Source organism: Mesocricetus auratus, unplaced genomic scaffold (assembly GCF_017639785.1).
Source record: "Mesocricetus auratus isolate SY011 unplaced genomic scaffold, BCM_Maur_2.0 Super-Scaffold_100018, whole genome shotgun sequence".
NCBI classification, from domain to species: domain Eukaryota; kingdom Metazoa; phylum Chordata; class Mammalia; order Rodentia; family Cricetidae; genus Mesocricetus; species Mesocricetus auratus.
The window spans coordinates 44,561,819-44,577,902 of NW_024429199.1; the positions used below are offsets into that span (position 1 = coordinate 44,561,819).

Sequence of the window (16,084 nt, forward strand, 5' to 3'; positions counted from 1 at the left end):
GAAAATTAAACATACCATGACGTGAGGGGTATTTAAAGTTCCCTGTATATATGGAATACTCAAGTCTTTCTGCCAGACCCGGAGACTCAAGCTCCCAGTACTCTGGCCGCAATCTCGGTAACGGCTCGCTTGTTTCTCTTGGCGAAGTCTGCAGGTGCCATCTGTTGCTATCTATGTCTTGAAATGTGCTGCATGTTTGTCACTGGCTGAGCTTGAACTCGGGTGGCCCCACGTGAACTAACTGAACTTTTCACCCCTGGCAGGAGGTCCGTCATAGAGATCAGCCGAGCACTCAAGGAGCTCTTCCATGAAGCCCGGGAGAGGGCCTCCAAGGCACTGGGCTTTGCTAAGATGCTGAGGAAGGTGAGTCCACAGCCTGGCTGCTGCTGCCCTTCTCTCTTCTTGACCTTCACGCCGATCCTAAGAGGCCTTCTCTTCTGTGATTCCAGGACCTGGAAATAGCCGCAGAATTCGTACTGTCTTCCTCGGTCCCAGAGCTCCTGGATGTCCTGAAAGCAAAGCAGTATGTTAAGGTGAATCCCACGGTATTCCCAGAACCCTTGGTCTCCCTGCATTCTAAAGAGGCTGTGGAGGCCGCACACTGACTGGACATGTTCTCCGAAGAACACACGTTCTCATACTTAACCTTCTTATAAATGCAGACAAAGACTCAACTACAGTGTATGCTGATTATTAACTAAGTTATGCGTATTTAAAGTAGTGGATATAAGTGGCACTACTAACTTCTGTACTGATTTTGGTGTTTGCCCGCAGGTCTCTGTGTGAGACTTTGGCCATGCATCCTAGCCATCATCATAGTTACCTCTTGGGCTCATCGTTACACTCTTTAAGTTTGAGATTCATTACTTTGGGACCTGCGTATGACATGTCATTGGCAACTGCATGCCAAGCCCAGGTGTCTTAGCTAGGGTTTCTGTTACTGTGTGATAAATCACTATGACCAGAGCGGCTCGGGGAGGAAAGGGCTTATTTGTCTCACACTTCATATCACTGTTCGTCACTGTAGGAAGTCAGGACAGGACCCCAACCAGGGCAGGAACCTGGAGGCGGGAGCTGATGCGGATGCCACAGAGGGGTGCTGCTTAGTGACTTGCTCTCCATGGCTTGCTCAGCCTCAGCCTGCTTTTTATAGAACTCAGATCCGTGAGCGTAGGGATGGGCTCACAATGGGCTAGGATGTCCCCATCATTCACTAATTAAGGAAATGCCCTGCAGGCTTGCCTGCTGTCTGACCTTATGGAGGCATCTTCTTAATTGATGCTCCCTCCTCTCCACTGACTCCAGCTTGTATTAAGTTGACATGAAACCAAGCAGCCCCAGGGATGTGTGACGTAGACCTGGCTCTTGGCAGCTTGCACCCCTGTGATGGCCTGGTTTCCACGTTAAGTGACGCTCACCTCCTGGAACCTAGCACCGACAGGATGTGGACAGTGAAGGGGCGCCCTGTATCTGGAGAAACTTAGCACTGTCCCCCAGTCCCCGCCCAGCGCCTCTCCCTTCTCCCTCAACCTCCCACTTGCAGTTCAGCTCGCTGCTGACACGAGCGCCTCTCTCCCACACAACCTCTTCCCTGGACCCGCCTGTCCAGCCACTCCTGCGCCCGAACCCCTGGGCTGGCCCGGGTTTCTCTATACAGCCTAGGACGGGCTCCACTCATGTGCTCTGAGTGCTAGCAATGCAGGCATGTGCCTCTGCCTGGCTGCTTTACCCTCATATCTCTTAGCTTGAGACCGGGTTGTTTGCTCTCCAGGTACAGATTCCCGGGCTGGAGAATTTGCACATGTTTGTCCCCGACAGCCTTGCAGAGGAGAAAAGAATTATTCTGCAGTTACTCAATGCTGCCACGGGAAAGGACTGCTCAAAAGATCCAGACGACGTCTTCATTGATGCCTTTCTGCTTCTGACCAAGCACGGCGACCGAGCCCGTGACTCAGAAGATGGCTGGGCCACCTGGGAATCACGGGCTGTCAAAATCGTGCCTCAGGTGGAGACTGTTGATACCCTGAGAAGCATGCAGGTGTGTGAACTTGCCATTCAGGTGTAATGGCTGGAATGCTTTTACGATACGGACTGTGGCAGCTTTCAGACGTCACCCCTAATGATCTGAAGTGTATGCTCCCCCCAAATGGGCCCGTATGGTGTATGACATGAATTGTTCGCATGATTGTACTAGAAGTATCCCAGCAAGTTTAAGTGTGTCAGATTATACTGGAATGTTTGAAATAGCCTGTATACTTGCTTTATCCCTTTTGGTGTTCAGTGAGTTAGATTTAAAAGGTGTCATTTCATTGATGAGTCCTAATTCTAGGCTGACCGGTGACCACGGTCGGGAGCCTCCTCGCTTGTGTGTCCGGCTCAGGGGCAGTGAAGGCAGGTGTTCACGGGCACCTGGAGGTCTGCTGGACCAGCTGCCGCCGCCTCCACCCCGCCCACCCTGCTCTCTCGCGCACTCTCAGGCAAACCTGCCTACCCGCTTGTCTAAATCCGAAGCGTGGCAGCAGATGAATGTAAATGTGTCCTCCTACCCCTCCAGCTAATCACCAGCCTGGCAGCCAGGCGCGTGTTGAGCACACGATCTGTCTGTGTTCCCAGGGCCACCACCACAGCTCAGGCATTGTTACCTTTCCTGAACGGTTGTCTTTCCCACTTGGAGTTTTCCTGCCTCAAGCCCCTTTCCCTCCCCAGTTCTCCAGTTGGTTTGTGGCTTGTTGGAGAGTGAGCATGTCCTGCCGTAACTCCCAGTCTCTTACAGGTTGAGTCATACAGCCTCGATGCTCCAGTGATTGGTGCCAGGGCTCTCATCCCTGCCTTTTCCATCCCCATGGCTGCTCCAACACACACAATCCATGCTCACCCGCACCCTTCCCCGTGGAGTGTGGGGGTTCTCTTCCCTTTGCTGCCCTGGCCTGTGGGAGCTGTGCCGGCAGGTGGCCTTGGTCAGGTGGCCAGCCGTTGCGTGGTAGTCTTGAGGTGGTGCCGTTTGAGGGTGACGGTTGCAAGAGTGGGAAGGTGGTCACTGGTCTTTTCTCACGTCATGTCTGGTTTTCCTTCCAGGTGGACAATCTTCTCCTGGTTGTCATGGAGTCTGCTCATCTCATAATTCAGAGGAAAGCCTTCCAGCAGTCCATTGAGGGACTGATGACTCTCCTCCACGAGCAGACTTCCAGTCAGCCGGTCATCGCCAAAGCTCTGCAGCAACTCAAGGTACTGAGCATGCTTGCCCCTGGGTGTAATGCCGTGGAGATGTCACGTGGTATGAGGGCTGTGAGTGTGGCCGCCATTCCTCCTAGTGTGCGCATGCACTAATTTCTTTGGTGCTTCCCTGAACTGTAGATCTGGGAAGAATAGAAAGCTAGTGGTTCCCTGACCTTGTGTCTGTCTGTCTCAGGCAGGGCTGCTTGTTCAGCAAAGTTGAGATTGGGATGTATGTGTCTCCCTTCCTTAGGTTTCTCTGGTCTTTAGCAGGTTCCAGTATTTGCTGCAGGTGTTCCTTACAGTGCATGCACTACCTGGAAGTGTTTGCCGTGTTGTTTAGCGTGACCTAGGCAAGCGTGGGCAGGCACGAGAGCCTCGTGGCCTTGCAGCTCTCCTCGTCAGTTAAGCCTCTGTAGGCGCAGAGCTGTGGGCTCTTGGAAGCTCCTGGGAAGTGCAAGTTGTTCAGTGAATGTCTGGTTCTCTCCTGCCAACCCAGATTACTTTATTTATTGATAAATCTCTTATTAACTGTTGTTTCCTCCTGCGTCCCCTCCCCTGTACCAGGGCAAGGAGACTGTTGTCTTTTCTTTTAGTTCAAGCCAGGGCGCTCTGGAGAGCATAGGTTGTTGTGCAGTGTTGGTTTTACTTGGATTTGGAGCATACTGGTTCTGGGGCACGAACCGTCACACTGAGAGGTGTCTGGTCAGCACCTCCTTGTAGCAAATGGGAATTGCATTATGGGTAGCATGGCTCTGGAGAGTTTCAAAACAGGAAGGATGGGGTGTAACCAACAAAAGGAACGTTGGGGCACCGACGTCCGTGGATCAAGGTTGGGGGTCTGCTGACTGAGCGTCACAGTCTGGTTGGACGCATACATAAAAAAGTGGGGAGTCAAATAGGAGCTAAATGGTGAGAGGAGGTCGGCCGCAGACTGGTTTGATGAAAAATACCAAATTTTATTTCCTGAGCCTTGGGGTTTGGAAGATTTCTGCAGAACGCTTTGCAGTGCTATGTGGGTGATCGACCCCAGTATACAGGGTGTGAGATGGGTGGAAGGAGGGTGAGCTTGGAGCCAGTATGACGCCACATACAGAAGCTTAAGTTAATGTCGGTTTCTCAGCCACTGCCCTGTTGACATTGCGGCCCATGATTCTCTGTTCTGTGGAGGGTTAGGGTGTCTTTCCTGCTGCGTGAGGTGGTGGGGTGTCTCCTAGTGTATGGGTGGTGGGGGTGTCTTCTGCTCTGTGGGGTGGTGGGGGGGTCTCCCTTTGGAATGGTAAGGGCGTGTCTTGTGTGTTGTGGGATACTTGGCAGCATCCTTGGTCTCTACCCACCAGGTGGCAGTAGACTGTACCTCCTCCTGTTTTGATGATCTCTTGTGGTTAATGCACAAAAGTGCCGGTGACCTGTGACATCAATGCCTATTCAAAGACCAGAGTGCACTCAGGTGACCTGTGACACCAGTGCCCATCCAGAGACCAGAGTGCACTCAGGTGACACGTGTCACCAATTCCGATCCAGAGACCAGAGTGCACTCAGGTGACCTGTGTCATCAGTGCCGATCCAGAGACCAGAGTGCACTCAGGTGACCTGTGTCATCAGTGCCGATCCAGAGACCAGAGTGCACTCAGGTGACCTGTGTCATCAGTGCCCATCCAGAGACCAGAGTGCACTCAGGTGACCTGTGTCATCAATGCCCATCCAGAGACCAGAGTGCACTCAGGTGACGCGTGTCATCAGTGCCCATCCAGAGACCAGAGTGCACTCAGGTGACCTGTGTCATCAGTGCCCATCCAGAGACCAGAGTGCACTCAGGTGACCTGTGTCATCAATGCCCATCCAGAGACCAGAGTGCACTCAGGTGACCTGTGTCATCAATGCTCATCCAGAGACCAGAGTGCACTCAGGTGACCTGTGTCATCAATGCCCATCCAGAGACCAGAGTGCACTCAGGTGACCTGTGTCATCAATGCTCATCCAGAGACCAGAGTGCATTCAGGTGACACGTGTCATCAGTGCCGATCCAGAGACCAGAGTGCACTCAGGTGACCTGTGTCATCAATGCCCATCCAGAGACCAGAGTGCACTCAGGTGACACGTGTCATCAATGCCCATCCAGAGACCAGAGTGCACTCAGGTGACCTGTGTCATCAGTGCCCATCCAGAGACCAGAGTGCACTCAGGTGACCTGTGTCATCAGTGCCGATCCAGAGACCAGAGTGCACTCAGGTGACACGTGTCATCAATGCCCATCCAGAGACCAGAGTGCACTCAGGTGACACGTGTCATCAATGCTCATCCAGAGACCAGAGTGCACTCAGGTGACACATGTCATCAATGCCCATCCAGAGACCAGAGTGCACTCAGGTGACACGTGTCATCAGTGCCCATCCAGAGACCAGAGTGCACTCAGGTGCATCCCCTTCATGCGGGTTGTTTCCGCTTGGTGTTTTGTGAGGTGTTAGAGAACACCTCAGACAAACACGGGTGAACACAGGATTGTCCGTCATATTTTGGAAGTGCCTCAGTGGTTTCTGTCCGTGCTGGGTGTGGTGTCTCCCCGTGGGCAGTGCCGATGTGCTTCTCCTTGGACCCTGCAGAATGATGCCCTTGAGCTGTGCAACAGAGTGAGCGATGCCATTGACCGGGTGGACCACATGTTCACGCTGGAGTTCGATGCTGAGGTGGATGAGTCCGAGTCGGCCACGCTGCAGCAGTACTACCGAGAAGCAATGATTCAAGGCTACAACTTTGGGTTCGAGGTGGGTACCAGGTGTGAGGGAGCACCGCACAGTCCAGAAATTGCTTTGTGGATTACAAGAGACATTGTGGACTCTCTACGCCAAGTCTTACATTGATTACAATCATTGCATTGTCAGGAATGTCACCTTACCCTGCTGAGAAGTGTCCAAAATGTCAGTTTCCTTTTAAACTGTCAGATGTTGCCCAGGTTTAGTTTCTACTCATAGCTCTCCTCTAAGAGATATATAATATCATAAAAATACATTCTTAATTTAAATACTAATAAAGTATTCACCAAACTATATTTTGTGGCTGTATTCTGTAATTCTATGGGCTATTCAAAGTATATGTACTAACTAGATTTTGCTGTTCAGTTTTAGAAAAAGACATTTTGGGCAGACATAACATAATTGTGTATAGATATCTCTAGAATGGTTTTGTTAATTATGATATACATGAAATCTTATTACAGTATCATAAAGAAGTTGTGCGTTTGATGTCTGGAGAGTTCAGACAGAAAATAGGAGACAAATACATAAGCTTTGCCCGGAAATGGATGAATTACGTCCTGACCAAGTGTGAGAGCGGCCGAGGCACGAGGCCCAGGTAATGGCCAAGGGGATGCTCGCCTCTCGCGGGACGCAGTGGGGGGCAGTATCGTGTCCCTTTGTACCGCGTGATTTTCATAAGCAGATCAGACAACAAGACCGCTCATTCCCTGTCAGTTGCAGTCAGCGCTTTTTAAATGGCAGTATGTGCATATGAAGCTTGTGACTAATAATAGAGGAAAGAAAAGCTCTGACAGTCCTAAACGGCCTGCCTCCTGAGCGGGACCTGCAGGGACGTGTGTGAATTGTCCCTGTCTGTAACGCTCTGCAGGTGTCCACTAGCATCCAGTGGTCCCTGAGCATGAGTGAAATGTGGCCAGTCACTCTATAATCCATCTGAGCAGACGGGGCGGTTGGAAGCCACTTCCAAGTCACAACAGTGCAGACACGTGAAACGCAGAGTTAGAATCTGGGGTGACAGGCTCACAGATGATTGGGTATACCTGCCGTCCTACCTGCCTTCAGTTTCTCTTTGGCACTACAGTCGACTTTAAAAAGCTGTCTTGTACAGTGACCCCCCCATTGCAAGTCTTAGATAGTAAGTTTTCCAATTACGTTTACACTAATTTCAGTATTGTGTAGTCTGCCGCATTTACCCAGCTATTGTGTGACTGTTGAATATTTTCATGTGACAGGTGGGCCACTCAGGGCTTTGATTTCCTACAAGCCATCGAACCTGCCTTTATTTCAGCTTTACCAGAAGATGACTTCCTGGTAGGACATACTCTAAATACTTTTTCTGTCAGCCCCTTCCGTCTGCATGGGGTATTTTCTGTGGAGTCCTGTTCCTCAGTGCTCGTCCTGTTATTGCCACGAGGGTGCTGAGCCACTGAGGCTCCCCTTAAAATGTGGCAGGGTTTCCAGTGTCCTTGTGTTTTTACGGCTGTGCGCAGCTGGCTGCGGGGGCTTCTGCACCCTCACACTTCTGAAATAGATGCTGGTGTCCATATCTTACAACTGCCAGCTCAGGGCCCTTTCAGAAGTTACTGAAGAGCAGGATGGACTGTTTGCCCTCAGTGCCATCATCAGAGTGCAGGGTCGGTGCCACAGGCTGTCACTGTTGTGGCCATCCCCTGCACAGATGCGGGTTCCCTCCTGTTGCCCTCTGGTCGAGGAGACACTTGATCTCTGCTTATGGATGCCCGTGTTTCAGGGGGGATCGTCTGCTGAGTTGCCTTTGTTTATGAGAGTGCAATGTATCACATAGTGTTTCAATGGTATTTAACTTGCATCCTCTTTATCCTTGTATCTTTTGTCTTTTAAACTACCTAGAAAGACCTAAGGTCAAATAAACTGAGCCTAGTGTGCCACTTAGAGAATTAAGACTTTTTTTCTTCTTCCGGTTTTTCTCTGGTTTCCAGAGTCTGCAAGCCTTGATGAATGAGTGCATTGGCCACGTCATAGGAAAGCCACACAGCCCTGTCACAGGTGTGTACCTTGTGAGAACAGCACACGCTGATTGTGATGAGCAAGTTATCTTAGGATTGATGTGATTTATAATAATAAAAGATATATCTAAAAATACTCAGAAGGTGACAGAGAAGGGGCTTGTCTAGGAACTTCTAAACTCTACAGGAAGATTAAAATGCATCAGTACATTTGAACTGGTTGTGTTTGTCTGGTGTTAATACTGCAGCCTGCTCTCCTTGTTAAAATCTTTGTGTATAGGACAAACAGGGAGGGATGTATGTTTTTTCCCTCCTTTTCCAACTTCCCCACTCAAGTAAATTTTGGAGGTTTCTCTGTGTAACTTTGTTGCCTTGGTACTCCCTCTGTAGACCAGCCTGGCCTCGAACTCACAGAGATCCGCCTGCCTCTGCCTCCCAAGTGCCTGGAGGATTAAAGGTGTGCACCACCACTGCCCTTCTGGTTTTAATTTTTAAAAATGACATTATTAGCTGGGCTCTGCTGGCATACAGCTTTAATGTCCCCAGCTCTTGGGAGACAGAGGCAGAGTTTGAGGCCAGCCTGGTTTATAGTGTCAGTTCCAGGACAGCCAGGGCTACACAGAGAAAAATCCTGTCTTGAAAAAATAAAAAAGAAGAAGGAAGAAGGAGAAGAAAATATTTATTAAGAAAGACTGTCATCCTTGATATAGTCAGTGAGTAAAACAAAGTCATAATCATGCTGTAAGCACTCCAAAATAGAAACTTTCAATTGTATACAATAGTTCAGAAATGATAACTTTGCCAAACATCAGCCATGTTGGTTAAAAGATAACTTACCGGCCACAGAAAACTTTAGTATATGAATAGGCCTTAATCACTGCTTTTGTTGTAGAATATAAAATTCACACTGTTTATATACCATCCTTCTTCCTAAGGCTGTCATGAAAGTGACAGTTAATATTGTAAAACTACTTGAAAAGGAAAACAGTGCAACAGGAAAAAGGGGGTCTAGGATACTTTATTAAATGTAGAAATCACTTCCAGGGGAAGCTGGGAAGAGCTCTGCTCTCCGAGGCATGGCCATCATCAAACAGAGACGTTTTACTTTCTTTTCCTCATCTCTCGCCTTTCCCACATCCCTCTGTCCTTGCCCCAAGCGGGCATGGCCAGTATCTCGGATATGCGAGCTCTCTCCTACAACTACTCACATTCATTCGCAGAGAAGAGCGTGTCTTCACAGAGCACCCTATTCTCCTCATACTCTTGATTGGCTCCACTTGCATCAATAGAATTTTTTTTAATGGAAACAAGATTCTACATTTATTTATCTATTCACTTATTATGCATACAGTGTTCTACCTACATGTATGCCTGCAGGCCAGATCTCATTACAAATGGTTGTGAGCCACCATGTGGTTGCTGGGAATTGAACTCAGGATCTCTGGAAGAACAGTCAGCGTTCTTAACCTCTGAGCCATCTCTCCAGCCCTAGCATCAATAGAATTTGATGTTCTGATTTCTTAACCTACATGATCAGTAACCTGGTCAAATCACTTCTTTAAGATATTTTATTACCTAGGACATAATTTCTTTTCTTTTTAAATTATTATTGCATATTTAATGTGTATATGGGTGTGCCTGAGCACACACGTATGCATGTATGTCAGGGTGCACGTGTGAAGGTCAGAGGGCAACATGGAGGAGTTGGTGTCTTATTCTCCCGTGTGTGTCCTGGAAATCTAACTCGGGTTGTCAAGCTTGACAGCAAGTATCTTTCCCCCACTGAGCCATCCTGTGGCTCAGGGAGAAATTGTTTATAGAACAATTATAAAGTAGAAAGATATAGAAGGTGGACATTTGTGGAAGTTTTCAGTGTAAAAAGTTACAGAATATAAAAGCCGTCACCGCCATCATATGCAGTGAAAATTGCCGGGGATGCATAATGCCGGGCCTCTGTCATGCCTGCCCTCATCCATGCATGCATACATACATGCATGCATGCAGGGAGGGGGAGAAAAGAGACTCTTAAATGTTTTGTGCATGAAGAATGTTAAACATGTTTTTGTATAGTTTTGTTTTTTTTTTTTTAACCATGCTTTTCACTCCACACCTTTGTGGGAAATTCTTGTAGTAATTTTTGACTGAGCAGTTGCCAGTGTCTGCTGGCTTATGACATCAGCTTCCTCAATTGTTTTTGTCTCTCTTCCATGTTATTATGACTTTTATTCCATTTGGCATCTCAAGTTGTTACGGGCAGCTTTTCCTGCTAGCCGCTTTGGTTTATCCCCCGCCAGCCGCCTGGGCTCTGCCACATTGTAGTCCCCAAATAAACACACAGGACGCTGTATTAATTATGAAGCTGTTGGCCTTGCTTGTTTCTTACTGGCTAGCTCTGAATTAAGTAATTACCCCATAATTGTTAATCTAAGTATGTCTCTTACCGGAGAATAGTTCCGGGCTCCTACCCCATGGCGTTACATCTCGAACTCTCTCGTGTTTCTCCTTCCCAGAATCCTCCTGGATTCCTAGCCCTACCTATCTAGATTCCTATTGGCCAGACAGTGCTTTATTGACATATACACAGGACTTCCCCAACATCAAGTGAGATGACGAAACACACGGGGATGGCCCCGCCCCTCTGACGGGTGCTTGGTTTCTGTTTGCAAGGGAGCTGGCGAGCTCCCGTTTGGTGTGTCTCGCTGTGTGCATCATGTTACTAAAAGAACAAACAGAGCATTGACACAAGGGCTTCCATTTGGGGTTAACTGTGTGTAGACTAAAGGCAAACGCAAGAGAAAGACATGTCAGAACAGACAGATGGTGGCATGGAAGTCACTGCCCCACATGATCCTGGGGAGGTGAAACCGTGTCCATTTTGTAGTAGGAAAATCACTGGTTTTACATTTGGCCTTTGAGTTTCATCTCACGTGTGGACTGAGATGCGGATTGTATTCCTAGTGTGTACTGGGCCTGGCTTGAGTCCCCAGCACCATCAAGTTTGTCAGTAATAATGGCATCTAATTCTAAATGTCATATGGGTTTTCTGTTTTAGTTTTATCTTGAATTGTGTCTGTGCTGGTCTCGTATTAGCCCATTTAAAAGGAGAAGGGAAGACATCTACTCTAGGGAAAAGCCAGGGAAATGGTGCCCATCCCTGGCCTGGCTTGGTGTTAAGTAGTGTTGCATCATTGTATATGTTTGAGTTGCAGAGATCTCCACCCAGAACCTTCACAGACGTCTGCATGTGGAATCTTCACATGTGGGTGGCACAGAGAGTTCCTTCTGTATTGGCAAACTTCCAAATATGCCTCAGTGGTTCACTGGGTCCAGATGGATGCTAGTCATTTGTTCAGCAGATGCTACGTACTGTTCACAACAGGGTCTACAAAAGCATGGTTTTGGTGGAGAAAAGTTTGAGTGTGTGATATAGCTTTGCCAGCTTTTATGAAGGTGGCATATTTGTTAATATTTGCTTGGTCACTAGCAAAGTCAAATGCCATTTCACTTACACTAAGTGGCCTGGCGTGGTAGTGCTCTGCTGCCCACTTTGACAAGTTTCCTTGGTTGCCATTTCCTGCAGCTATTCATCGGAACAGCCCCCGTCCTGTGAAGGTGCCCCGATGCCACAGTGACCCTCCCAACCCACACCTCATCATCCCGACCCCAGAGGGATTCAGGTACGTTGTCACTCCTGCATCCCAGACTCGTCTCTGCTGTGCTTGCGTATGCTCTGGAGTCAGCGGGTGCTTGCTGTGGAGTCAGGGATTTTCCTGCTAACTGACCAGACGCTTCCTAGATCTCTTCTCTTGTCGTCTTGAGGACACTCCTCAGTGTCTTAGTCGCAGAAGAAAGACAGCCGGAGCCTTTCAAGATGACTTAGCTCCCAGCTTCCTTATAACCCCAGCTACTGGGTGCTTTCTGACTTTGGAGTAGTTCTTTCTTTTTCTTTCTTGGAAAAATTATCTTAGGAAAGCAGTTCTAAGCACACAAAGCATAGTGAGCCTGTAAGGACAGTTCCCAGTGTCCCTTTAAGAGTGGAGAAAGCTGGAGTGACACTCCACTGTTGACATTTGTGAGTGTGTATGGTTGTGAATTACGTTGGCCGTCCAGAAGCACACGCGTGTCCACACTGCTGCACACACACGTCCACACTGCTGCACACACGCGTCCACACTGATGCACACGCGCGTCCACACTGATGCACACGCGCGTCCACACTGATGCACACGCGCGTCCACACTGATGCACACGCGCGTCCACACTGATGCACACGCGCGTCCACACTGATGCACACGCGCGTCCACACTGATGCACACGCGCGTCCACACTGATGCACACCCGTGTCCACACTGATGCACACGCGCGTCCACACTGATGCCCCAGGATTGGCGTTTACGCACCTGTGGTAGTGAATGTCCTGGTTTTCTCACTCCGATCCCTATGGCAAGCTAATTTCATGTGGTAGGGTTTTCTCGGTCAGGGTCTTTGACTAGTTTCTTTTATTTTCTTGTCCCCCTCCACAGACCAGAACTCTCAAGTAGTGACGTACATTTTACATTTTTATAGATTTTTTCATTTCATGCCCATGTGTTATGTGCCACCCCACCCCTTTCCTCCCTGTGTTCCTGAAGCCTTTCTTCTCGTCTTAGCACTCGGAGCGTGCCTTCCGACGCTCGGAACCATGGCAACTCTGTTGCTGCTGCTGCTGTTGCTGCCGCCGCCGCCACCACTGCCACTGGCCGCCCTGGCCCAGGTGGTGGTGACCCTGCGCCGGCCAAACCTGTCAACACTGCCCCTGAAACCAGGTAGTCCCACCACACCGGCAGTGACTCCCACCCCGCTGCCCCTCATGCCCTTCCACTGGTTTCTTAGCGACGCGTGACAGAGGGACAGCTGTGGCCGTGGTGCCTGGGGGGCCCTGTGGGTCGTCATAGCCTCCAGATCCTGGGAGCAAGCGACAGAAATAGACCATTTACTGGTGGTAACACTTCTCCCTTGGAGCCAGCACCAGCTAAAAATCCCCCAGCTCTGCCCTAGTGCCCCAGAGGACTCCAGGCTGGGCCCAGCGGTCTTTCCCGGGTAGCAGCAAAGCAAAACAGGAATGCTGTTGGGCAGTGCCACGTGGGGCACCTAGCGTGACGCTCTGGAGGCCAGATGACAAGGGTTTGCAGCTCGAAAGACTACAAAGATGTTAGACTGACTCTAACACTGGTCTAATGTCCTACAGACGTCTCTGATACTGCTACTCGTTAAAATAATTAATAGTGCTAATTTTTAGTCATGCCTGTAGCCTTAAAAGTTAAATCTTTTACAGCTTAATCCATTAACAATAAAATAAAATAATATTAAAGGCAACTCCCATTTACCACTTGTTTTTAGTTTTGGAGAGTGTCATGGCACATGTCTTCACGTTTGCTTCTATGTCGCCATGGAGCTACCTAGACTGTTGTCATAGTGACGTGTGCAAAACCAAGAGAAGCAGGGGAGAACGTTAACCACCTTGGCGCCCCGCTTCCCGCTGCTGCGTTCCCATCCCACGTTTGTCCAGAGCCCCCGCCACAGCATCTTTCTGGAATGCTGTGTATGTCAGGCTTAGTTCAGAGCCACCGACCTCCAGTAGCTTTAGAAGCAGCATAGTTTTGACGGTTTTTATTCTTGTTTTTTTAACGCAAAGTAACAGGGTTTGCTTTGAGATACTATGTCCGTCAACGTCGATAGAGCAAGTGAAGTCCCACAAAGGCTTGTGGGAGTCCCAGACTCCTGCCAGCACCGCTCCCTTTTGTGGCAATCCTGGGAGTATCGTGAGGGGCCTGCCGGGTGGTCCACTGCTGCTCAGGCCTGCTCTGTATGGACTTGAGAACCCAAGTCCTAGCACAGCATGGGCCTGAAAACGGCAGCCCCAGAGACACAATGTTCAGTGACATTTCATTTTGTTGACTGTAGAAGTAGCTATTCTAGGCTTAAACTCTGCCGTCAGTGTTTATTTGAAAACAAAGCATTTTTTTCAGTGCTGGACTTTCCTAAGCCAGCTTCCATGGATGCTTAAGAACCACCTGTTCATTTTCAGCAGTTTCAAGAAATCGATGAACCTTGTAATTCACCCTACCCCCCACCTCCCATTCACAAATGCATCGCTTCTTCAAGGACACTTCTTGTCATTTACACTGGCAGAAATCTCTGAAAGGCACGAAATTGACTTATTCCACCTTCGGGAAAGGAAGAAGGCAGAGACATCGAGTGGCCCCCGTGGCCTCTCAGATATGGCCCTGCTTAGGAGTGGACCCTGTCCTCCCTTTTGTCAGTGTCCTGACCCCCATGTGCCTCCAGAGATGTTCCTAGGAGCCACAGGCAGCAGAGGCACTGGCCACATCAGATGTCCACAGAGCAGCCCATGCCGAGGCCATGGCTGGTGACCCTGCTGCCCAGCGCCCTGCTCAGATGCACCGCACTTGTGGACGCTTGAGCGTGCACTCAGGCAGCAGATCCCACTCTCATGTGGCCCTGGGTTACGTGGGCTCCAGTTCAGCACTTCCTAATTTAATCACAGCCTTACCCTGTGAGCTCATTTTTACTGTGAACATTGCACTTTGTTGCAGGAAAGCAGCTGCCTGACTAACCTCTCTTGCTCTCCAGCTGCTTGCTGCTGCTTGGGAAATCATTAGGCTCAACTTTCTCACTGCTAGACATCTGCAATCTTTTGAACCATGTACTCATTTTCCCATTCTCATTATAGTTAATCTAAATATAATTTGTTGGCAACCTTAAATGTCACCTAATTTGGTTCCTGCCCCTCTATTCATGCTAGGCTTAAACTGTGGACCTTTCCATGCACTGCCGTTTAAATAGATGGGTTTTATTTGTGTTTCTGTTGTTAATGTAGAATGAGCAAACTCTGGGGCCGAGTGCCCTGCAGTCAGGCTGGGGAGACCCTGTCTCAATGGCTGTCCCATTTATTTGGGTGGTAGATTTTGCAGGACTTGCCTATGTGTCCTCTGCCCCCTAGATGCCAGTTGCACCCTCACAATCAACAGTCACAGTGTCTACAGACACTGTAACGGTCCCCCAGGCAGTATTGTCCTGTTGAGACTCGGAACTCTAGAAGAATCTCACAGACCTTTGCGTTTTACCCTCTGCTGACTTGATAGCTCAGTTGCTGTTGTTGTTTTAATGTTGAAACAGGGGTTCCAGCGTCCCGGAAAATGATCGCTTGGCATCCATAGCTGCAGAGCTGCAGTTCAGGTCACTGAGTCGTCACTCAAGTCCCACAGAGGAGCGAGAAGGTGAGTGTCAGTGTGTTTCCCAGCAGCCTCCCTGTTCATCTTAACCCACCAGAATGATGCCCTTGAACAGGACTGGTGGGAGCCACCACGCTTCAGGGGAGCCTTAGCCCTGCCCACCTCAGCCTTTGAGTACGGTTTTGCATATTGTAAGTCTTCTTGACTGTGTTGTACAAACAATATCCCCTTGATGTTTTAATTCTTCAGTACTCTCCTTACTCACTTTAGAAATACATGAGTGTTACTGTGATGTAATGTGGCGGCAGTCCCCAAAACTGCCTCTCCCATCAGGTCCCCTAGAATGTTGTCTTGGTGTGTTCTGTAACAATTTCTTCATGAGGTGCCATTTTCTAGAAGTGAATAGAGACATCAGAGTCACTGGGCGTAAGAGCAGACTGGAGTGACTGTTGTCACCACCTCAGCCCAGTGCAGTGTTTCCGTAAGTCTTAATCTGTATGAAAACCTCTCCTGCAGAGCCAGCGTATCCTCGAAGTGACTCTAGCGGATCAACACGGAGAAGTTGGGAGCTTCGCACACTCATTAGCCAGACCAAAGGTATGAGAGGAACCCGTGCTTGATGGTATTCAGGCTCCGAGTCATTAGGTCTGCAACGTTAACATCTGTGATCTCATGGTGCCTCTGACATCGTAGTCGATGCCGTGACCTTTCTGGGCATTTTCTGTTTGTTACAATAAATCACAAGAGCGTTTGAGGGTGCTCAACCCTCGATGGCCCCTTGATGTTGTAAGTTTTCCTCTTCAGCTGAGGAACTGAGGCAAGGAACCGTGGCTGGTGGGAGGTGGTGGCTGAAGTTGCTCTGAGAAAGCCATCTTGTCAGACGAATTAGGGAGAA

At 49.1% G+C, this 16,084-nt stretch overlaps 1 protein-coding gene across 3 annotated transcripts in view; it reads left to right on the forward strand.

Annotated features, from left to right (window-relative positions):
* Map3k4 (mitogen-activated protein kinase kinase kinase 4) overlaps nucleotides 1-16,084 on the forward strand; it is a 91,413-nt gene that overhangs the window by 62,148 nt on the left and 13,181 nt on the right. For 2 of the 3 annotated variants that reach the window (XM_040758171.1, XM_040758169.1), the window contains exons 8-19: nucleotides 264-363; nucleotides 450-533; nucleotides 1,772-2,038; nucleotides 3,076-3,225; nucleotides 5,817-5,978; nucleotides 6,431-6,564; nucleotides 7,202-7,280; nucleotides 7,928-7,994; nucleotides 11,535-11,631; nucleotides 12,604-12,759; nucleotides 15,134-15,234; nucleotides 15,706-15,786. In XM_040758171.1, coding sequence (XP_040614105.1) covers nucleotides 264-363; nucleotides 450-533; nucleotides 1,772-2,038; nucleotides 3,076-3,225; nucleotides 5,817-5,978; nucleotides 6,431-6,564; nucleotides 7,202-7,280; nucleotides 7,928-7,994; nucleotides 11,535-11,631; nucleotides 12,604-12,759; nucleotides 15,134-15,234; nucleotides 15,706-15,786 — 1,478 coding nt within the window. The remainder of the gene's footprint in view (nucleotides 1-263; nucleotides 364-449; nucleotides 534-1,771; nucleotides 2,039-3,075; nucleotides 3,226-5,816; nucleotides 5,979-6,430; nucleotides 6,565-7,201; nucleotides 7,281-7,927; nucleotides 7,995-11,534; nucleotides 11,632-12,603; nucleotides 12,760-15,133; nucleotides 15,235-15,705; nucleotides 15,787-16,084) is intronic. The other variant, XM_040758170.1, reaches the window with a different exon arrangement.